Here is a 21,586-nt window from a genome sequence, read left to right on the forward strand (position 1 = left end):
CTGTGCTGTGGATGGCAGCCCCGTTCCAGGTGTGTCCGGGACACCTCTGTGCCTCTGAGGACTGAGAACTGGTGACACGTCGCTGTGTGCCCCGTGCCAGGGCACTGCCGGGGCACAGCCCACCCCAGCTGTGTGCAGGGCACCAGGGGACGCCTGTCCCCGTGGCTCCTGCCCCCTGGACTCCAGAGAGTGGGCACAGCCTCACGCTCCAGCTCTGATCCTGGCCCAGGGTGAGGATCCCCAAGGGGGAGATGCAGCAGGAGCTGTCACAGCGTTTTTCTGTACATAATAAAACTCAGGGAGTCTTCCCTGATGCTGTCTTCGTTTTACCTCCAGCCTGAGCATGTGATGTCCAAGTGTGCCAAAACCTGCCTGGCCCAGGGCCCGGCAGCCCCTGAACCCATGTACAGCCTGGCACGGGGCACCCAGGCAGGAGCAAAGCCAAACGGGGCACAGAAGGGGTTCCCTGGCAGCAGGATGGGGACTGAGGGGAGCGGGACAGAGCCTGGGGCACTGGGGTTCCCCCCGTGTGTCCCTGGCCATGGCCAGCAGCCGGTGATGGGCAAGGGGAGCCCGGCCACCCCTCCCGGGCCCCGGGGCAGCGCCTGGGCGGGCGCTGGCGCTGCTCCCGCGCTGTCTCTGGTGCCGGGCGCTATCTATAGATGTTTGACACCTCCAGGTGCGGAGGGAGCCGGGACCCTCCACCTCCCACCGCTGCCGCTCACTGCAGCGCCGCGCTGCGCTCCTTGGTTCTCGTTGACACCCGGCTCTCTTTTCCCGCAGGCGGCCGCGGGACGGGATTTGGGAGCAGCCAGCCCCCGGAGCTGGGGCTGGGGGCTCGGGGGATGGCACAGCGCCTTTGTAGGGTCGTGGCAGCCGTAGCAGCAGAGCAGAGAGAGGGCTTTGCCTGCCCAGGATGGGTGGCAGAGTGCTGTGCGTGCAGTGTTTGCTGAGCAGAGCTGCTGGGGCACTGCCGTGCCTGCTCTCCCGGCTGTCCTGGCTGTGGTCAGGCAGCAGAGCCCCTCTGCACCCCTGCCCCCTGCACCCCTGCCCTCTGCACCCCTGCCCTCTGCACCCCTGCCCTCTCCAACCCTGCCCTCTGCATCCCTGCCCTCTGCACCTCTGCCCTCTGCACCCCTGCCCCCTTCACCCCTGCCCTCTCCATCCCTGCCCTCTGCACCCCTGCCCTCTGCACCCCTGCCCCCTGCACCCCTGCCCTCTCCATCCCTGCCCTCTGCAGCCCTGCCCTCTGCATCCCTGCCCTCTGCACCTCTGCCCTCTGCAGCCCTGCCCTCTCCATCCCTGCCCTCTGCACCCCTGCCCTCTGCACCCCTGCCCCCTGCACCCCTGCCCTCTGCACCCCTGCCCCCTGCACCCCTGCCCTCTGCATCCCTGCCCTGTCCATCCCTGCCCTCTGCCCCCCTGCCCTGTCCATCCCTGCCCTCTGCACCCCTGCCCTCTGCATCCCTGCCCTGTCCATCCCTGCCCTCTGCAGCCCTGCCCTCTGCATCCCTGCCCTCTGCATCCCTGCCCTGTCCATCCCTGCCCTCTGCATCCCTCCTGCCTCCTGGCTCTGGTGTGGCCTGGCCCTGGGGCATCCCTCGCCTCTGTCCCCAGGGATGCTGTCCCCCGTGTCCCGGGGCCTGAGCAGCGCTGTCACTGCCCCTCTGGGCCCATCTTTGTCTTCCTGCCCCCATCCCTGCAGTGGGACCCAGGTGTGGGGCCCAAAGGCTCCCTGGGTGGTGCAAAGGGGACCAAAGAGTTTGTCCAGCCCTGTTGCTGCTGGGCAGAGCCTCCCTGTGCCAGGGCTGGGAGAGGAGGGAGAGGGTCCCTGTTATCCTGGGAGAGGGTCCTGCTGGAGAAGGGGAAGGAGCCTCCAGCAGTTTGGCAGCCCTGGGCAGTGATGGAGCTGTCCAGGAGCGGGCAGGTGAGCAGGAGCACCTCTACCTGCTGCAGCCCACCTGGGGCATCCTGCCCGGGCTGCTCGGGCCCCTCTGCTGCTGCCAGCCTGGGGCAGCCCCTCTGCTCCCTGCCCGCCTCCAGGAGGGCATTTCCAACCCTCCTGGGCCGCGCTGGGCTCTCCAGAACGGGAGCTGCTGCCGTGGATGGCGCGAGCAGGGCTGGCTGCCAGCCTCCAGCGGGGCACAGGGGACTCACCTGAGTGTCCCCACCTCACCCGGGGGTCAGGAACCCCCCGTGTGCCCCAGCCCGTGCGCAGAGCACGGAGCCGGCAGCGCCAGGAGCTGTCTGTGCCTGCAGTTCGGGGGAAAATTTTTCCGCCCTCCCACTCCGGCGGCTGCAATCCACCAACCACAGCATTTACTGCTTTTTTTCGCCCCAGCACCGCTCCAGCCATATTGGGCTGTGGGGAGAAAGCGGCTCTAATGTTCTATGTCACCTGCAAATAACCCGGGCGTTCGAAAAAGCACCTCCACCACCTCCACCACCCACACCAACACCACGTCCTCTCCACACACTAAAGTCCGTCAAAATGAGCCCGGAAGGCTGGCTCCCGCAGCCCACCCTGCTCCTCACTGGCCTCACCTTGCTCCTCTCGCTGGGTAAGTGTCGGCTTGAGCCCCCTTGCATGTGCCCAGCTGGGGAGACACCCGTGCCCTGGCCAGGAGCCCCTGCCCGTGTGCCAGCACCGTGCCGCAGGGATGGGCACGGAGGTGCAGAGAGCCACCAGCCAGGGTGACCTGCTTTTGGGCAGGGTGGGGGCTCTGGTGCCGCTGCATCTGCTCCTAAAATCGCCCTGCATCCCGGCTGGGGAGCACAGAGCCCTCGGCATGCCGGGCAGGGGAATGGGCTGCAGTGGGGACAGGGCTGGGAAGGTGCTGGGCTGCCTTGTGCTGTCCTGTGGGTGCTGCCAGGTGGGCTCTGCTGTCCTGTGGGTGCTGCCAGGTGGGCTGTGGTGCCCTGTGGGTGCTGCCAGGTGGGCTGTGCTATCCCTTGGGGTCTGCCAGGTGGGCTCTGCTGCCTTGTGCTGTCCTTTGGGTGCTGCCAGGTGGGCTGTGGTGCCTTGTGCTATCCTTTGGGTGCTGCCAGGCGGGCTGTGCTGCCTTGTGCTGTCCTGTGGGTGCTGCCAGGCGGGCTGTGCTGCCTTGTGCTGTCCTGCGGGTGCTGTGGCGGTGTCTGTGGCTGTCCCCCGCCCGGTGGCCGTGCCGGGGCCGGCTCCGTGCATGCCCCGCAGCCGCAGCAGCAGCAGCAGCAGCAGCGCTGTGTCAGCAGCCCCGCGGCCGCATCGATCGCTGCCGGTCGGGAACAACGGGAACGCTCCACTCCTCTGATCGCTGTCCCCGAGCTCCTGCCTGGGCTGCCTGTCCCTGAGGACAGAGCCTGGGAAGGAGGGCACAACACCCGGCCAGGGCTGCTGCAGAGGTTGCTGTTTGTCCCCCAGCCCCGGCGCAGCATTGGGAGCACTGGGAGCCAGCGCAGCGCTGCAGGACACGGCCTGGATGGTCCCGTGGGTTTCGGGGGTTTCTTTCTCCACCTCTGTTGTCCCCCAGGGCTGAGTGCCTGGCAGGGGCAAAGTTTGGACCCACTTGGGTGCCCCTAGGTCCTGCCAGGCCGTGGTGTCCCTGCTTGGGGTAGTGACAGGTTTGCTGCTGGTGGCACCTCATCCCTCTGTAGAGCCCTGGGGAGCGCTGAGGACAAGGGACAAGGCCAGGTCACCCACCTGCAGGCACACAGGGCACCCTGTGAGGGGCACTCAGACAATGGTTTCGTGCAGGGATCCCCTCCAACCACTCCTGCTGGGACAGGCCAGCTCCTGCCTCCTCTCTACCATCCCTGCAAGGTTTTCTCAGAGGCATCAAAGGTGGTGGCTGCCACGGGGCAGCAAGGCTGTGACACTGGGACACTTCTTCCTGCCGTGGGTGCTGTGACCCATCCCCATGCACCAGCTCTGCCCACCCCTGTGTCCCTGCGCCCTGTGGGGCTGGATGGGGGCTGTTCCCCATGGCTGCCAGCCCAGCCAGGAGCTGTCCCAGGGTTTGGCCCTACCCGAGGGCACTGCTCAGCCCCCAGGAGCTGCAGGGTGCTGCTGGCCCCCAGCTGGCAGCGGGAGCTGCTCAGCCCAGCTGTACCTGCAGCCCGGGCACGGCTCCTGTCCCTGGCTGCAGAGCCTGGCCCCTTTCCTGCCCTGCTTGCAGGCGGAGCTCAGCCCGGAGCAGCCCTGACCTGCGCCCAGCTTGGCCTCGGCAAGAAGCTCTGAGAGCAAAGAGCAGCAGCCCGAGGGGAGAGGTGAGGTGATCACTGAAGCACCTGGTGGCAGCGCCCCTGCAGGGTGTCACGGCCCCCCAGGACACTCTGTCCCCTCCCAGGGCTCCCTGTCCCCGTGCCCCTGTGCTTCTCAGGGCCTGGCCTGGTGTTTGCAGCCAGCTGGGCTGCTCAGGAGCCTGTGCCCCCTGCCCAGCCCGGGGACAGTGCTGGGTGCTTGGGTGCTGCTCAGGGGAGCTGCAGGGAAGGAGTGGAGGAGGGAGCAGGGCACAGAGCCCACCCCTGCCCCTCCCCAGGTGAGTCCGGCCCTGCACCAGGTACAGCCCCTCTCTCAGCAAGGCCAGGGCTCAGGGACTGGCCTTGCTCCCCCAGCAGAGACCTGGAGCTCGCTCTGCTCATTCCCAGCTGGGGAACCCTCGGTGGGCTCTGCTGGCAGGGGAAAGCATCGGCATTCCCCCGGAGCCCCGGGGCCGGCCCTGGCGGATGCCAGCCCTGCTGCCGGAGCCGTGTCCTGCCGGCAATGCGATGTGATGAGCTCAGCCATCGTTTGCGTGTGGCTGTGGCGCCGGCCCCGCGTGCTGACGCTGCAGCCTCGCCCAGCGCCACCGATCCCGCAGCAGCAGCAGCAGCACAGCCCCGGGGGATGGCCGGCAGCAGGGCTGGCCTGCAGGCAGCACCGGCGTGGCACAGGAGGCTCAGCAGCCCTGGCAGAGCAGGGACCAAGCTCTGCCTGTCCAGCCCAGGGGTGCCGGGGCTGCTCCCCTTGTTCCTGCTGGGCAGGGAAATTCTGCTCCTGGCTGGATGCAGAGTGTGTGGATGTGCCTGGAAGGCAATGCCAGGCCCCAGGGAGAGCTCTGTGCAGGCAGGGCAGCATGGGGACAGGGTGGCAGCTCGGCTGCCAGGGTGGCTGCCTGTGACACCCCCCAAATCCATCTGCATTGGCAGCGCCCCCGAGGCTGGGCATGGAGGTCATGGCCCCTGCCATCATCAATGCCCTGAATGGCTCCTCTGTGAAGCTCTCCTGCACCTTCAACTCCTGCTACAAAGTGGAGAACAAGCAGTTTTCCCTCAACTGGACGTACCAGGAGTGCAGTAACTGCTCGGAGGAGCTGGTGAGTCTCGCTGGGGACGTGCTGGGGGCCTGGGAGTGGCTCAGAGGGTGTTCCTGGGGGTTTCTCACAGGGCAGCACGTGCAGGGAGGGGGTGCCTGACTGGGAAATGTAGCAGCCGTGGGGTGCCACACGCTGCCTCACCCGCTGTCCCCACGGCTGCCCAGTTCCTGCAGTTCCGCACCAAGATCATGAACAAGCAGCTGGATCGCTTCGGGAACCGCGTGGAGTTCACCGGCAACCCCGCCAAGTACGACGTGTCCTTCACCCTCAAAAACGTGCAGCTGGAGGACGAGGGCACCTACAACTGCTACGTGCTGAACCCCCCGGACCGGCACCGGGGCCACGGCAAGATCAGCCTGAAGGTGCTCACCAAAGGTCAGTGGTGGCCCGTGCTGGGGGCGCCCACAGGACAGGGTTTGCTCCCGGAGCCCTGCCTGTCCCTGCGTGCCCTGAGCCCGTCCCTGTGTCCCCAGAGCCCCCCAAGCACGACTCGACCGTGGCTGTGATCGTGGGCGCCTCCGTGGGCGGCTTCCTGGCCGTGGTGATCCTGGTGCTGATGGTGGTGAAATGCGTGCGCCGGAAAAAGCAGCAGAGGCTCAACACGGATGACCAGAAGACAGAGGAGGAAGGGAAGACAGATGGTGAAGGCAACCCGGACGAGGGCACCAAGTAAAGGCCCCCTGCCCGCCCCTCCCTCCTGCCCCCTGTACAGTGTGACCCTCTTGATGTGCTTCCCAGAGCAAGGATTTCTGTCTCCCCAGAGCATCCCTCCTTCCATGCCAACACCCACCCCAGCCTGGAGCAGGGCGCAGAGAGGAGGTCCCTGGAGCCTGGCTGGGCTGGGCAGGGCTGGGGAGAGGGGCTGAGGCCCCCGAGGCTGAGCTGGGACCAGCCTGTCCCCTGCTCTGAGTTGTGCCAGTGTAGTGAGGAGGTGCTGGGGACAGGCTGGGGTGGGTGAGGGGGGATCTGTGCAGCCCCTGCACATGGGGGGACTGGAGCAGGGGGTGCCAGGAGGGACAGAGGGGTCTGGGCAGCCCCGTGCCCCATTGTCTGCTCTCTGTCCCAGTAGAAAATGTGAGCCAGCAGTCTGCCCTTGGGGTCAGGGCTCATCCCGAGCTGTTCCTGCTGTACCTGGGCCACTGGCACTGGTGTTCCCATCCCAAGGGATCCCGATAGCTGCCAGTCTCCTCCTTGCAAGCTCGTGCTCCTCAGGGACTGTCCCGGGCTGCTCAGAGGTCAAGGCCATGAGCCCACCCAGTGTCCTGGAGCTGTGCAGTGTTTTGGAACCATTAGCAGCCCTTGGTGTGTGAGGGATGGACCCTTCTGCCTCTCGGGCTGGTTTTGGGTCTGAGCATCTCAGCCCAAGGTGCTGGGCTGACTTTTTTGTGCTCCTTTCCTTCTTGGGGAGGGTGGTTGTGGTGGAAAATGTCCTGCTGATGTGTCAGACTGGGGTGTGGGGAGTGCTGGGGTGAGGCTGCTCGGGACCAGGAGCTGCTGAAAGGGAGAGGAGCCTTTGGGCACTTGCTGGGAAGGACTGGGCACAACAGCAGGCCCAGAGTTAGGACAGCTCTGTCACCCTGGAGCAGCCCCACGATGCTGAGACTGCCTCCTCCAGCCTCCCTGCAGAGCACTGCACACTGTAACTGCCATGGCAATGCACTGCCAGCGTGCCCAGCCCCGTGTGCCACCTGCCTCACCTGGCAGGTGAGCTGTGCTGGCTGCAGCCCTGGCGCTTCAGGCAGGGAATGACCCAGGGCAGTGTCCCCTGTGGCACCAGGCCTGAGCTTTTCTCCTCCCGTGGCTGCCAGGAGGGGGACAGTGCCCGGAGCCACAGGGGGACACTGCCCTGGGGCAGGGATGGAGGTCCTGTCAGCCACAAGCAGCGCTGCCAGGGGAGCAGGGACACCTTTGCCACGTCCCCGTGCAGAGAAGGGGCACCTTTGCCACGTCCCCGTGAAGGTTCCATCCCGGCAATGCCATCAGGCCCCAGGGATGGGGGACAGCTCTGCCCTCCCCGCTCTGCCCCATCGCTTCCCACCCCGTCCATCCCACCCGACCCCGCTGGGCTCCACGCTGCTCCCGCCCCTCCGCAGCAGGAATGCGCCGTGTCCCACGCCTGCCCCCTTGCCCGGGCGGGCCGGGCTGTCCCGCCCCGCACGGTGCCCGCGGTGCCGCAGCGCTCCCGCACCTCCTCCTGCCGGGGCCGGGCTGTCCCCGGCTCCTGGCGGGACTGAGCCAGCACCTCGGGGGCGCTGAGGCCTCTGAGCATTGCACACAACCAGTCTCGCATCTGCCTTTCATTTCTTCTCGTGCACTATCCTTGGATTGCAACTCGCCAATGCATCTGTCTGTACACGGCCGTGCCCGGCGGAGCTGACAAATTCAGATCTGTACCCACAGGAGGTGCCCCGGGCGTGCGCCTTCCCCTCTTGCCAAGTGCTCTGCCGAGTGTGGGATGTTTTTATTGCTCTTTGTACAGTCAAACAAACAAAAGAACAACAAAACACCGACTTTGCCCTCGATGCTTTTGTGCCGCAGCCTGGAGGGGCAGGACGGGCCCCTGGCCTGCTCTGCCTGGGGGGATGAGCCCGTTCCTTGGTCCTGCCGAGGTGGTTTGGGTGCTGAGGGAACCCAGGGCACCCTGTGTGTGCACAGCTCTGTCCTAGGGGGTGGCACAGAGCCAGGGCAGCGCTGGGGGTGGGAGCGTGGCCAGTGCTGCCCCAGCCTCCCCACAGGGAGATCCCAGGGGTGCTCCACACCCACTGTGGGGCCTCCTGTGCCCTGCCAGCCTCTGCACTGTGCTCCTCAGAGAGCTGGCATTGGTGGCTGCTCGTGGCAGGTAAGGCTCAGCAGGCTCCAGCAGAGCCCAGGGCACGCTGGGGTGATGGACACCCGGACCCGGCCGTTCTCCCGCTCCAGCAGCGCCGTGGGGATGCTCCGGAGCTGCACGACACAGCTGGGGCACAGTCAATGGGCACATCCATCAGCTCAGCCACCGTGGGGACACGAGGGGAGCTCTGGCAGCGCCCTCCACCCTGCCTCTCCCTGCTGCCCTTCACTTGGGCTGCCAAGCGCTGCTGCATCCCAACTCCTCACACAGGCAGGGGCTGCCCCAGGGCACTGCCACCCGTCTTGCCACCCTCCAGCCCTGCCTTGCACCCTCCCCAGCCCCTCACCTTGCCCAGCAGCAGTGCCAGTGGGATGAGCTCTCCCGGTGTCCCTGTCCCTGTCCCTGTCCCTGTCCCTGCTGGGCACGGCGCCCTGGGCACCTCAGCGTGGGGTCAGCGCTGCGGGAAACTTCCAGCTTCCCGTGGCACCTCTCCCTCGCCGAGGAAGGGCGCCCAAATCACCTCCACTGTCCTGCTGGCACAGTCCTGCAGCTCTGGGGAGTGCAGCAAATCGATCCCTGGAACAACTTTGGCGTGCAGGGAGGAGCAGCTCCCCGGAGGAGGACGTGGGGCTGTCCCCACCAGCTTCAGCCATGGGCAAAGGGGGTGGGGGACCCCTCGGAGCTTTTAGGATGCTCTTTAGAATGTTGCTGGCAAAAAAAACTTGAGGAGAGCAGTGGGATCACAGAGGAGACCCCGTGGGACACACCAAGGGTGAGTTCTCCTCACTGCAGGGACTGAGGGCAGTGACAGAACCCCCCAGCACTGGGGCTTCACAGGTTCTCCAGAACCATGGACATTCCTTGTTACAGAACACTGACATTTCCTGGGGCCAGGTGCATTACAGGTGCTAAAGAGCAAGAGAGGGGCTGGGAGGTGGCCGGGACCCCTGCCTGCTCCTGTGCAGTCACAGGGCACTGCTGGGGTGTCTCAGGGGGAGTGCAGAGCCACATCCCTGCAACGCTGCCCTGCTCTGGGGCTGGGGAGTGAGGAGAGGCACCAGGACAGGGAACAGCCTGGGGCAGTGGGGGCCGGGGCAGTGAGGGGTGCGAGGGGCAGCTCTGGGGCACAGAACAGGGAGGGTCCGGTGGGGGTGGCCTGGGGCTGTGCCGGGTCAGGATCAAACTTTCTCCCGGGATACAGCAGGGCTGCCTCAGCGATTCTTGCAGATGCTCTGCAGTGGCTGCCGGGGGACACGGCCGCTCTTCCCCTGCGCGTTTAAAGGGCCGGTGGAAGGAAGGAAGGGAGGAAGGGAGGAAGGGGTGAGGAACCTGTGCGCTCCGGAGGGCAGGCAGCCCCGCAGCGGGGGCGAGCAGGCAGCGGCAGCGCAGGGAGAGGGGAAAGCTCCGCTCCGAGGCAGAGCTGCAGGCAGCCGAGAGCCGGGATGACAAAAGCAGCCAGGTACTCACCCGCAGTCTGTGCCCGGGAGCTCTCGCTCAGCTTCCAGCCCAGCCAGGACAGTCCTGCAGAGCCGGATCCCTGCGGCGCCTCCTGCCCACCGCCAGCTGCCGGGATGCCAGGCCACCTTGTCTTTTAAAGGACCTTGCAGTAAACATAAGGTGCTGATGGGAAGCTCTGTTCCAGCGTTGCCACCTCCTCCTCCCCCTCCATGGGCAGGAGGGCTCTGCCTGCTCCGGGAGCTCAGCATCGTCTGGCTCGGGCAGCTCTGGGAGGAGGCTGGGGCTGTCCTCGGGGAGCAGCGCCTGGCAGGATGCTCCAGGGCAGCCGGGGCCAGCGCTGTGCCAGGGCTGCAGCCCAAGCGCTCTGCTCAGCCCTACCTGGTCGGTAGCCACGTGGAGGGAGGCAGGAGCCCTCCTCGGAGAGCAGCAGCCTGGCACGTTAACCCTCCCGGCTCCGCCAGTGCAAGGTGAGAAGGACCGAGGGTACGCAGGCACCCCCTGTGCCCCCGGCAGGCTGTGAGCCAGCTGGCAGCACCCTGAGCCCTCCTTCCTGTCCCCGGGGAGGTGACAGCGTCCGAGCACAGGGTGCTCGCCTTCCCTGAAACCAGACACGGCATCCTGGTGCTGGGCTCAGCAGAACAAGTTTCCGCTGAGCCGCAGGAACCGCGGGTCCCACGCCGGACATCTGCGAGCTCCGAAATGCCAGGGCAGCTGCTGCCAGCAGGGCTGGGGACAGCAGAGCCCTGCCCCGGCCCGCGGCGGTGGCAGCTGTCTCAGGGATCAGCGGGCCGAGGAGCCCGGCTGGAGCTGCCGAGTGTGACAGCTCCATCAGGCGCTGGTGACAGCCGTTGTCCCGCTGCCAGCCCCGGGGCTGCGTGCAGGGGAGCGGGCAGGGGGTGCCAGGCTGCCCCCCTGCTCAGCAGGGAGACGTGGCTGCAGGGCCGTGTCAGCACGGAATTAGCTGGGTGCCCACCTGCCCAGGGCACCCCGTTTGTGCCAGCCCCACAGGAGCTCTGGGGTATTTACTGGCCAGCCCTTGCAGCCGGGTTTCCCAGCCTTCCTGCCTCCAGAAGGATTCAGGGCTCTGCTGGCAAGGCTCTCGGTGGCAGTTTAGCCAAATGCATCCCAGCCTGCATCCCAAAAGGAATCCCAAAACTTGGCAGGCACCTGAGCATCCCGGGAGGGGCTCCTGCACACCTGCCCCTGCACCAGGGTAGGGCTGCTGCTCTTCCAGGTCTCCACTATGCAGGTCCTGTGTGCTGCACGCTGGCCTCAAAGTCACCTGTTTCTCTGGCCCCAGCAGCCCTCAGGCACCTGCAGGGGTGACAGGCATCCCTGCACCCTGAGGATCCCTCTGCCTCCCCTCTCACAATGAGTGATGCTCCAGCAAACACTGTGCTTCTCCTCCCGTCCTGAGGCGCTGCTCCCCTCACTGTGTCCATCACCTCCCTGCATCCATCACCTCATTGTGTCCATCACCTCACTGTGTCCATCACCTCACTGTGTCCATCACCTCCCTGCATCCATCACCTCCCTGCATCCATCACCTCCCTGTATCCATCACCTCACTGTATCCATGACCTCCCTGCATCCATCACCTCCCTGCATCCGTCACCTCATTGTGTCCATCACCTCCCTGTATCCATCACCTCCCTGCATCCATCACCTCCCTGTATCCATCACCTCCCTGCATCCATCACCTCACTGCATCCATCACCTCCCTGCATCCATCCCCTCCCTGCATCCATCACCTCACTGTGTCCATCACCTCACTGCGTCCATCCCCTCCCTGCATCCATCACCTCCCTGTGTCCATCACCTCACTGCATCCATCACCTCACTGCGTCCATCACCTCCCTGCATCCATCACCTCACTGTGTCCATCACCTCACTGCATCCATCACCTCCCTGCATCCATCACCTCACTGCATCCATTACCTCCCTGTGTCCATCACCTCATTGTGTCCATCACCTCACTGTGTCCATCACCTCCCTGCATCCATCACCTCACTGTGTCCATCACCTCCCTGTATCCATCACCTCACTGTATCCATCACCTCATTGTGTCCATCACCTCCCTGTATCCATCACTTCCCTGTGTCCATCACCTCACTGTATTGATTAGCTCCCTGAGTGCATCCTCTCCCTGAGTGCATTCCTTCCCTGAATCCATCCCTTCCCTGAATCCATCCCCTCCCTGAATCCATCCCTTCCCTGAATCCATCCTCTCCCTGAATCCATCCCCTCCCTGAATCCCTCCCTTCCCTGACTCCCTCCCTTCCCTGAATCCCTCCCTAACTCCCTCCCCTCCCTGAACCCATCCCCGTGCCCGCCAAGGCACCTTCTGCTGCATCAGCAGAGCCGTGCACGCTGCTCCTGCAGCACCGGCTGCCAGCACTGCCCTGCCCACTCCGCCGGTATTTTTCCTGCCTCTCCTGCCAGCTCTGCAGCCCTAACGCCTCAACCCACAGACACTGCTGGCATCCTCTCAGGCTCCCCTGGGATGTCCCCGTGCCCTGCAAAGCCTCCTGCTTTCCCTCCTCTCTGCTGCTTCGTGCTGCAGAGGGGGCTGGATGGGGATGGGGAGCCGTAAGGTGCCCTGAAGGTGACAGGCTGTGGCATTTTAGACGTGCAGGCAGCATCCCTGCAGGTGAGCCGCTCTCACACCCAAATCCCAATCAGTCCAGTCCAGGAAGGCCATGCCTGGTCCCTGGGGTGAGCTTGGCCAGGACGCGTGCCCTGTGTCACTGCAGCCCAGAGGAAATCCAGCGCCGTTCCTGCTCCAGGAGGGCAGCAGCACCTCCTCCCCTTCCCGCCGTGGCTGTTTTGGGACGCGTCACCTCCCGCCAACGCTGCTCCCTGCACAGAGCTCCCTGCTAATGGACCTGGGCACCGAGGTGAGGCTCTGCCTGCCCGCACCACGCCCGGGGCTTCCATTAGAAGGGCCCCGCGGCCTAATGGATGCGAGAAAAGGTGGCTGAGACGGGAACTTTGTGCAGCCAATTATCCCGGAACAAGAGCACGGTGAGAAAAATGAGTTCTGAGTGTTCCCTTTGGCGCCAGGCGGGTCCCCCTGCAGCCATCGGGGTCTGGCTCTGCATCCCACCTGTGTCCGTGCTCTGTCTCGGGGATGGAGGGCGGGGACACCTGGTGCCACACTGCTGAGGTGCCCCAAAGGAGAGCTGAGCCCCAGCCTTGTCCTGTTGTGTTATCCTGGGAAGCCACCGGCCTTAGTGGCACTTTGGCCTCTTCCCAAGGTTACCCTGTAACTCCCAGGTGCTCCCAGGTAACCCCAGGTGTGTTCCAGGTACATTTCATGCCCGAGTGCTGGTTCAAGGAGTGCCCTGGGTGTATCCCAGCTGTCCCCAGGTGCCCCCAGCTGTATACAGGTGTGCTCAGGTGTATCTCAGGTGTGCCCAGGTGTATCTCAGGTAACTCTCAGGTGTGTTTTCAGGTACATTTCACCCCCGAGTGCTGTTTCAAGGAATGCATGTTCGAGAACTACCACGTGCTCTACACCTCGGCCCTGCACCAGCAGGGCCACGCCTGGTACCTGGGGCTGGACCGGCAGGGGCGGCCCTTGGCCGGACCACAGGTACAAAAGGACAAAGCTGCCGTGCATTTCCTGCCCCAGCTGCATGAGGGTGAGTCAAAATGTCCAAATTTGGGGTTTTAGACCCAAAAACTGGGGTTTGAAACACAAAATTTGGGGATTTGAACCCAAAAGTTGGGATTGGGAACCGAAAATCCTTGGGGAACAAGGTCAGCACAGCCATATGGTTTGAACTCTTCCAGGGTTGGTGACTCCACCACTGCCCTTGGCAGCCTGTGCCAGGGCTGGACAACCCTTTCAGTGAAGAAATCTTCCCTAAAATCCAACCTAAACCTCCCCTGACGCAGCTTAAGGCCGCTTCCTTTTGTCCTGTCATTTGTTACCTGGCAGAAAAGCCCGACCCCCACCTGGCTCCACCCTCCTGTCAGGGAGTTGACGAGAGCGAGGAGGTCCCCTCGAGCCTCCTTTTCTCCAGTTTAAACCCCCCAGCTCCCTCGGCCTCTCCTCATCCCACTGGTTCTCCATCCCCTTCTCTTGACACACTCCAGCACCTCAGTGTCCTTTCGAGGGGCCCAAAGCTGCTCCCAGGATTCGGGATGCGGCTCCATCAGTGCCGAGCCCAGGGGCACCGTCACTGCCCCGGCCCAGGGAGCGCTCCCCGACCCCCGGGCGGGCGGGGGCGCAGGGAGATGCGCGGAGGGATGCGGAGGAGCGCGGGAGGATGCGGAGGAGCGCGGAGGACAGCGGGGGGATGCGGAGGAGCGCGGAGGAGCGCGGGGGGATGCGGAGGAGCGCGGAGGAGCGCGGGGGGATGCGGAGGAGCGCGGAGGAGTGCGGGGGGATGCGGAGGAGCGCGGAGGAGCGCGGGGGGATGCGGAGGAGCGCGGAGGAGCGCGGGGGATGCGGAGGAGCTCGGAGGAGCGCGAGGGGATGCGGAGGAGCGCGGAGGAGCGCGGGGGATGCGGAGGAGCGCGGAGGAGCGCGGGGGGATGCGGAGGAGAGCGGGGGATCGCGGAGGAGGGCTCAGCGCGGCCCCGCCCGGCGCGGCCCCGCCCGGCGCCGCTCGCCCTCGGCGGGGGCGGCCAGAGCCGGGCGCTGCGGGCAGCAGGGACCGCTCCGCTCCGCTCCGCGCCGCCCCGCGCCGCAGCCATGGCCCCGGGCTCGCCCGCCGCTCGCCGCCGCGCCGCGCCGCGCCTGCTGGCCGCGCTCCTGGGTAAGGGGCGCCGAGGGCTGCGGGGACCCCTCCGGGTACCGCCCGCGTCCCGTGTCCCCCCGCCCCGGCTCCCCGGCCGGGACCCTGCCCCGGGGAGCCGCGGCAGCCCCAGGCGGGGGTCCCCGCTTCGCACCCGTCCCCTGCGCCCCGCCCGCCGCGCCCGGGGATGCCGCCCGCGGGCGCTAACGCCGCTCTCCGCTCTGCAGACGGACGGTCCGGAGCGCCGGGGATAAGTCACTCGGCCAAGGTGACTTCGCAGCCGAGCCCCAGCTCCGAAGTCCCGGCTCCAGCCCCTGCCCTGCCCGCAGCGGCGCTCCCGTGGCCGGCGCTTCTCCTGCGAGCACTGCGGCTGCACCCCGCTTTGCCCCGCTGCTGCCCCGGCCGGCGGGGACCGCGCTGCTGCCTGCCCGGCACCGGGGGATGCCCGCGGGGAGCCCGTGCACTGCTTCAGCGCCAGCACGCCCGCCGACAGGTCATTGTCTTACGGTTCCTTTGGTACAACGACCACCCGCATGTGCTTGTCCCCGCCGCGGGGACCGACCCGGGCCGCGGGGCCGCTGCTTGGAGCATGAAGCCCGGCCCTGTGGTCGGGGATGCCCGAGGTCCCCCGCCACAGGGCGCAGGGAGGGGCTGGCAGCCGTTCCCTCCCCGCTGCACACCTGGGGCAGGCTCCGGCCACCTGCATCAGCCTCACGCCCCCGCTGCACTCCTGCTCCCGCGGGTCATCCTCGCCTCAGCCTGGAACCCAGGGCTGGCTGTGCAGCGCTTGCTGCTGGGGCACTCCCGTGGGAGGCGTTTTAGAGGGCAAAGTTCTTAAGTTAAAGGATGCTGGAGACACAAAAGAGCATGTAAGTACCTGACCCCCTGCAAGATTTGGGTGCCAGCACCTGAGCTGGCAGTGGGGTGGAAGGAGAGACTCGGAGAGGCTTGAGAGCACTCAGGGGTCTGGGGTGCAGGGCGTGGAGGTGGGAGCAGGGTCCCACAAGTCGCTCAGGTGGGCTGGGAGCTGGGGAGGGCGGTGGGCAGGGGAATGCAGGGCGGGTCTCTGTGTCTGTAGGTTTTGGGGATGCCGTGCTCTGCAGGGAGTGGCAGCGGGCTCCTGGCTGCAGCACGGAGCAGGGCACAGCCCCTCCCAGGGAGAGGTGAGGGCCGCGTGTCCCCTCCCGGAGCACAGCGCACCTGGCTCGGGCTGGGCAGGGAGCTCCTCTCTTTGAACGCGCTGGAGAGGAGCCCGGCCCGCCTGCCAGGCGCGGCTCGCTGCCTGCGCCAGGATGTCACGCTGACTTTTATGGGCAGTGAAAGTTTTTCTCGAGCAGCTTTCCCGCAGATGGCGGTCCGGGGTGAGCACTGAGCCCCCTCGCTCTGGGGGCTCTCCCTCTGCAGGGGCAAAGCGCAGGCAGCCAAGGCTCTGGCGGCAGCGGGAGCGGCCTCTCCCTGCTTCCCTGGGAAACGCTGGTGCCTGCAGGCATGGGAGGGAGCCTGGAGCCCCCACGGGAGCGGCCCTGAGCGTTGGGGGGCTGGTGGTGCGAAGTGCAGCAGCTTTGGGAGGGTTTGGAAAGGCAGCGCTGAGAGCTGGTGTGTGCAGGGTCAGTCAGTGCTCCCCCAGCGTGTTTCCCTCGGTGCTTTATTTAGTGGTATCATATCAGTTTTGTCTTCCTGAGAGCACAGGATGACAGGAACAAGGTCAGCCTCGATTTACCCCACACATCCAATTCAGGTTACATTCTAAGGGTGGCAGACAGGTTTTAAAGTGTTGCAAGCTGCAAGGAATCATCTTTCCTGCGAGTGTCCCCTTGCAGCACGCTGCAGCCTCAGAGGTACCAGCAGAGCCAGGCATCCCTCTGCCAACTCCTGCTCCAGGGGGACAGCTCCTGTCCCCTGGGACACTCCTGCCTGTGAAGTCCCCTCTGTAGCACCCCCAGGGCTGCTCTAGGAGCCTGAGAGCTGCAGGAGATTCCATCTGCCGGGAACCACTCCCTGCCTCTCGAGCAGAATGAGGAGTGCTCCTGTGTAAAGTTAAATAACTCCTCGCCTGCAGTGCTTGCAATGCAGCACTGCAGCAGGGCCCGGAGCCCAGGATGCAGGGCTCACGGGCTTGGCTCCGGCTGCGACGTGCCTGGGGAGTTGTTAGCACCGGCTTGTGTGGGAGAATAAATCAGCAGCTGAGGCGGCTGCGGAGAGAGGAGAATCCTGACCGAGGGCAGCGTGTCCGAGCTGAGGTGTTGGGGCAGCTGGGGATCGCCTTGCAGCCCTGGGAAAAGCTCTGTGCCCTGGGTTCTGTGCCCGGGGAAAGCTCTGCAGGGTCGGCTGAGGTGTGGGAAAGGGGAGGACAGTGCTTTGCTGGGCTGTGTCACAGCTTAGCCGTGTCACACACCACGCAAACAGGACAGGGCAGTGCTGAGATGGGGAGCGGGGCTGCTCCTCTGGCCAGGACCAGAGCATCCCCGTGCTCCCAGAAAGGATCTGTGGGGACAGTGGTGGCCCAGCCCAGTGCAATGCCGGTCCCTGCACCCAGGAGTGCTCGGCTGCAGCTGGGCTCCTACCTGCCCCTCTCTCCCTGCCCCTCTCTCCCTGCTCGGGGGGAGCCGAGGAGGAGCAGGACAGCCGCCTCCTGCAGTTTGAAGGTCATCAGGCAGCTCCGGAGGGAGCCAGGGCTCTCTCTGCTGGACGTGAGGGGGCTGCTCCCGAGGGCAGGGCAGGGCAGCAGGAGGGCGAGCGGGTGGCAGGCGGCCAGGACAGCCTCGCTAATTGCTGCTCCAGCTCCAGCCTGAAGAACAGAGCTCTGCTTTGCCTTGGCTTTTTTCTCCCCCTTTAAGGTCCAGCTGAGGCCTGTGGATAACATGCAAATCAGGGCTCTCATTTGCACGCTTTCTTGGTGGGGATATTCTGGTTCCCTTTGAACCCACGCTGTCTCTGAGGGTGACCCAGCCCCAGTCCCTGCAGGTCCTCTCTGTCACCGAGCCCTTCTAGGGCTGGGGACAGGCTCCTGCCATGGCCGCCTGGTGTGCCAAAGGGAACGGGGGGTGACAAAGCCTTGGCCTCACTCTCTGCTCCCCTCTCCCTGCCAGGTTTGCATGTCTTGGCCATCGCCTTCGCCCTGGAGGTGTCGGTGGGGAAAACCAACACGGTGACAGCTCTGAATAACTCCAATGTCCTGCTGCCCTGCACCTTCACCACCTGCATAGGCTTCCAGGACCTGGTCTTCAAATGGTATTTCAACACGACAGAGCTGGTGGGTGGCTCTCTGGGCTCTGCCTCTGCTTCCCTGGCAGGTCCTGTTGTGCTTCCCCAGCGCAGCTCAGCGCTGCAGTTCTCACAGTTCCCTTTCTCCTTGTGCAGGTTGTCCTTCTCTCTGAGTGCCACCACCTCTGGGGGGGACAAGGCTGTGCCAAGGGGTGACTCAAATACCCCAGAACATCGTGCTTTTGGCACAAAGCTGTTCTAGGTTCACTGCTGCCCACAGGCTCATTTGTTTTCATAAATTGGCTGTTCAGGTGCAAATCTGCACTTAGGGCAAAATGTGGTTCATTTCCTCCTCCTTCGCCTGCTTTGAAATATGAAAGGTTCTGTATAGATTTGCTTCCTGCTGGGAATATTTGGCTCCTCAATTCCTCAGCAGGAAGGCTGGTTTGGAGCACCTCTGGCCATCAAAGGAGCTCACTTTCTCTGGGGATCTCCCATTTTTTGCATGGTCTGTTCCATTTCTTCAGGGCAGGTCGGATCTGCTGCTTCCTACCAGGATGTGCGTCAGGTTCCTCTCCACGGCCACTTCTGCTTTAAGGGGGTGTAATGGGACATTTGGTGGGGGTGTCTGTGTGGGCAGAGCTGAGTCTGGGCTCACCATCAGGAGAGCGTGAGCCTCTCCCTCGCCCAGCTGATCCTTCCCCCTGCTCCTGCAGATTTACCACGGCAAGATAAAGACCAAGACCACGGAGCCCACCCTCATCTGGCACAACCCACGGGTGGAGTTCGTGGGCTCCACCACCAAGAAGGACAACAACATCTCCATCGTGCTGAACAGCGTGGAGTTCAGCGATGCTGGCAAGTACACCTGCCACGTCAAGAACCCCAAGGAGAGGAACGCCCAGCACAACGCCACCATCTTCCTCACCGTGGTCCATAAGAGTGAGTGCCGGCCAGGGCACTGTGGTGGCCCTGGGCTGGTGGCAATGCCCACACACGGTGACAGGCCCCATGGTTCATGGTTGTGGTGGGTGGCATCCCTGGAAGCCTTGTGGGGAGGGGGTTGTGGGTTTTTGGGGTGGGATGTGCAGCTGGGAGCGCCCCGCTCCCCTCCCGAGCCCCCTCAGCACCTTCTCTCCTGCAGTGGTGGAGACAGACAACACTGTGACCCTCATCATCGTGGGCGTGGTGGGGGGGCTCATCGGCCTCCTCATCCTCTTCATGCTCATCAAGAGGGTGGTGCTGTTCATCATCAAGAAGACGCAGGATGGGAAGTGAGTCAGGGGTGGGGTCGGGGTGAGGGGGCCGGGCTCAGGGGGCTCTCGGGGCTGTCGGGGCTGGGCTCGGGGGTCTCTCAGGGGGCTCTTGGGGCCAGACTCAGGGGGCTCTCAGGGCCAGACTCGGGGGTCTCTCAGGGCCAGGCTCGGGGGCCTCTCAGCTGCCCGTGCGCTCTCCCCATGCAGGAAGGAGTGTCTGGTGAGCTCGTCAGGGAACGACAACACCGAGAATGGCCTGGCCGGCTCCAAGGCGGAACAAAAAGCTCCACCAAAGGCATGAACGGAGCAGCAGCGCCCCGCGCCCGCCTCGCCCCGCCGCGGCAGCCCGGGCACGGGACCGGCCTTCCCCTTTTGTTTTCTTTCCGAACTGCCAGCGCTTGAGACATGTTCCTATTACACACGTGCCTGCAACCTGCACTGCTTCTCCGACAAGGCTGCGGCTGCCGGGGGGACTGGGAGCTTCTCGCGGACTCGGACTGGGAGGCTGCTGGGTTGAGCACAGGCAAGAGGGTGCCGGGCAGGGCAGGGGCAGGGCAGGGTGGGTGCCATGCCCAGGGCCGGGTGCTGGGCACCGGGGGCCCATTGGGTGCTGGCGGTGCTGAGCTGAGGTGGCTGGGAGCTGCTGCTGCTGCATCCAGAAGGTTTCTGGAGCAGGGCAAGGATGCTCAGGGCCGGCCGTGCAGATGGTGTGGGGGGAAGCAGGGATGAAGCAGGGCCATGATAAGCACACTGGAGAACCAAATCAGCAACAGGGCCCCGGCTGTGCCTCGGTGCCTCCCTCCCACGGCAGGGCTGGGGAGGTGCCCGTGTCCCAGGGCCATCCCTGGGGGCAGGGGCTTCTCCCCAGGCTGGGTGCTGCCCCCTCCCCTCTCTCTGGAGCTCGATGCTTTTGATGCCGGTGCCAAGGCTGAGCTCGTTGGGTGGATGTTTTTATACGAGATTCCAGGGGAAAGCAGCCAATCGTGTTTCCCTTTCACCATGGCAGGGAGGGAGCACAGCCGAGCCCAGGCCAGGGGAGCCGGGCTGGGGCTGTGCCACTGGCCCGCTGGGCAACCCTGGGCAAGTTGCTCTGCCTCTCCATGCCTCAGTTTCCCCGTCTGTAAAATGGGGACAAAAATACTGCTCTACCTCACAGGGTGGGTGTGAGGTTTCCTTGACTATGAGGGGTGAGTGGACTCACAGGATGTGAGACACTAAGTGAGTGAGCTACTACATCTGAGTTTGACAATTTCCTTTAAAATGTGATTTGTTCCCTATTTCTCCAATTTGTGGGCATCTGACAGTGACACTGCAGGACAGGCAGCTCCCCTGGCTCCACAGTAAATTGGGATTCACAGCTGAGCCATGGCTCGCTGTGGGGTGCCCTGGCAGAGGTGCTGGAGTGGGAGCAGGTGAGGATTTGGTGGCCAAGGTGACAAGGAAAGGCTGGGTGCTACTTTCTCTGGAGATGCTGGAGCACAGCGGGCTGGTCACCCCAGGCTGGGCCTGGGGACACCCATGGAGCAGGGCCGTGTGCTCAGGACAGGGGACAGGTACTGGCACCTGGCCCCAGGTACGTCCCTTGGCTGTTGATAAGACAGGCAAGTGGGAGTCAGGACCTGATCTTCTCCCTGAGGGTCTGTAGGACCCAATCTGTGCTTCAGTGTCCCCACCTGCACGCTGGGGACAGTCTGAGCTACCTCTGAGGAGGTGTGGGGTGCCCTGCCCGGCTCTGCCACAGCCCCTGCTGGAAGGTGCCCTGTGCCAGGTGTTGTGACGTGCCAGGTGTTGTGACACTGCCAGTGCCACCTGTGCGAGCCCGGGAGGAGCCCGAGCCCTCCCAGCCACCCCGAGAGAGCCCGGCCCGCCCCTGGAGGAGCCCTCCCGCGGGGGAGGACAGCGCGGAGGCGAGGAAGGGAGTTTTTTAAAGACTATTTTTAGCTGTCCTAACCTGTTGGCCTTTTTTAGCCGGCGCGTGGACGCGGCTCCACTTCCCGCCGGATATGCAATGCTGCACTCTGCATGGATTACTCCTCCGGCTCGCTGGGAAACGGCCGCAAAAGCACTTTTGGGAATGTAACCCCATGATCACACGGGTGCTCCGGGGAGCGGGCTGCCCTGGGGGCTTGTGCCAGCACCAGCGGGGTCCCTGCTGTCACCGGGGCTCTTGGGGGGCTGCAGGGGCGCCCTGGGGGTGTGTGCTGCCACAGACACGTGTGTGTGTCCAAGCACGGTAGAGCTGCACGGGGGGAGGCTGTGGGTAAGCACAGGGGGGGTGTGCCAGGCTCTGTGATGACTTACAGCACATCTTTGCACTGTAGAGGTTTAGTTAGCTTTGCCTTGAATGAAATAAAGTTTACGTTTACTAGAGAAACTCGCCGGTGTTTGGGGTTGCTGTGGGTGTTTGTTTAGGTCTGGGGGGTGGCTGAGTAAAAATAACCCTGTGAGGAAACAGGAGAAAGGCTCAGGAGGCTGAGTGAAAAAACAAATCCTTTCCTTTAATGGGAATAGGGGGAGGCTGTAGAGCACAAACATCATTTCTCTCTGTACAACAGGAGTGAGCTGACAGCAGCTTGGCCCCCCAGGAGCCATCCTGCCACAGCGGGGTCAGCACAGGGCAATAAATTAAATCTTCCTCCAGAAGGGAGCTTGGGCCAGTGAGATTCCTTCAGTGGCCGCCACTCCGAGTCACCCTTTGCCTCCTTGGCTGGGCTCTGGCACCCTAAATCACAGCTGCCACGAGGCTTTGGGAGCCTCGCT

General features: G+C 64.5%; 2 protein-coding genes across 4 annotated transcripts; both read left to right on the plus strand.

The window, feature by feature from the left end:
- The first annotated feature begins 2,326 nt into the window (after positions 1 to 2,326).
- SCN2B (sodium voltage-gated channel beta subunit 2) lies at positions 2,327 to 7,843 on the plus strand. 2 transcript variants are annotated; one of them, XM_036397514.1, is made up of 5 exons: positions 2,363 to 2,561; positions 4,155 to 4,245; positions 5,167 to 5,333; positions 5,498 to 5,708; positions 5,807 to 7,843. In XM_036397514.1, exons 3-5 carry the CDS (start codon positions 5,184 to 5,186, stop codon positions 6,004 to 6,006), a joined length of 561 nt encoding a protein of 186 aa, XP_036253407.1. In that variant the 5' UTR covers positions 2,363 to 2,561; positions 4,155 to 4,245; positions 5,167 to 5,183; the 3' UTR covers positions 6,007 to 7,843. The 2 variants fall into 2 exon arrangements, with proteins under 2 accessions (XP_036253406.1, XP_036253407.1); XM_036397513.2 differs by lacking the exon at positions 4,155 to 4,245 and having other exon boundaries at positions 2,327 to 2,561.
- Positions 7,844 to 14,323: 6,480 nt separating this feature from the next.
- On the plus strand, positions 14,324 to 19,359 carry SCN4B (sodium voltage-gated channel beta subunit 4). Of its 2 annotated transcripts, none has more exons than XM_054517098.1 (5): positions 14,324 to 14,387; positions 17,456 to 17,619; positions 18,287 to 18,512; positions 18,715 to 18,844; positions 19,034 to 19,359. In XM_054517098.1, exons 1-5 carry the CDS (start codon positions 14,324 to 14,326, stop codon positions 19,125 to 19,127), a joined length of 678 nt encoding a protein of 225 aa, XP_054373073.1. In that variant the 3' UTR covers positions 19,128 to 19,359. The 2 variants fall into 2 exon arrangements, with proteins under 2 accessions (XP_054373073.1, XP_036253379.1); XM_036397486.2 differs by lacking the exon at positions 14,324 to 14,387 and adding an exon at positions 14,652 to 14,859.
- The last annotated feature ends 2,227 nt before the right edge of the window (positions 19,360 to 21,586 follow it).

This window comes from Molothrus ater, chromosome 22 (genome assembly GCF_012460135.2).
Source record: "Molothrus ater isolate BHLD 08-10-18 breed brown headed cowbird chromosome 22, BPBGC_Mater_1.1, whole genome shotgun sequence".
Taxonomy (NCBI): domain Eukaryota; kingdom Metazoa; phylum Chordata; class Aves; order Passeriformes; family Icteridae; genus Molothrus; species Molothrus ater.

Coding starts and splice junctions, on each gene's coding strand:
- SCN2B (XM_036397513.2), top strand. CDS start 2,492: ATGAGCCCGGAAGGCTGGCTCCCGCAGCCCACCCTGCTCCTCACTGGC. Junction 5,334..5,497: donor GTAACTGCTCGGAGGAGCTG/GTGAGTCTCGCT, acceptor ACGGCTGCCCAG/TTCCTGCAGTTCCGCACCAA. Junction 5,709..5,806: donor CCTGAAGGTGCTCACCAAAG/GTCAGTGGTGGC, acceptor CTGTGTCCCCAG/AGCCCCCCAAGCACGACTCG.
- SCN4B (XM_054517098.1), top strand. CDS start 14,324: ATGGCCCCGGGCTCGCCCGCCGCTCGCCGCCGCGCCGCGCCGCGCCTG. Junction 14,388..17,455: donor CCTGCTGGCCGCGCTCCTGG/GTAAGGGGCGCC, acceptor TCTCCCTGCCAG/GTTTGCATGTCTTGGCCATC. Junction 18,845..19,033: donor AAGAAGACGCAGGATGGGAA/GTGAGTCAGGGG, acceptor CTCCCCATGCAG/GAAGGAGTGTCTGGTGAGCT.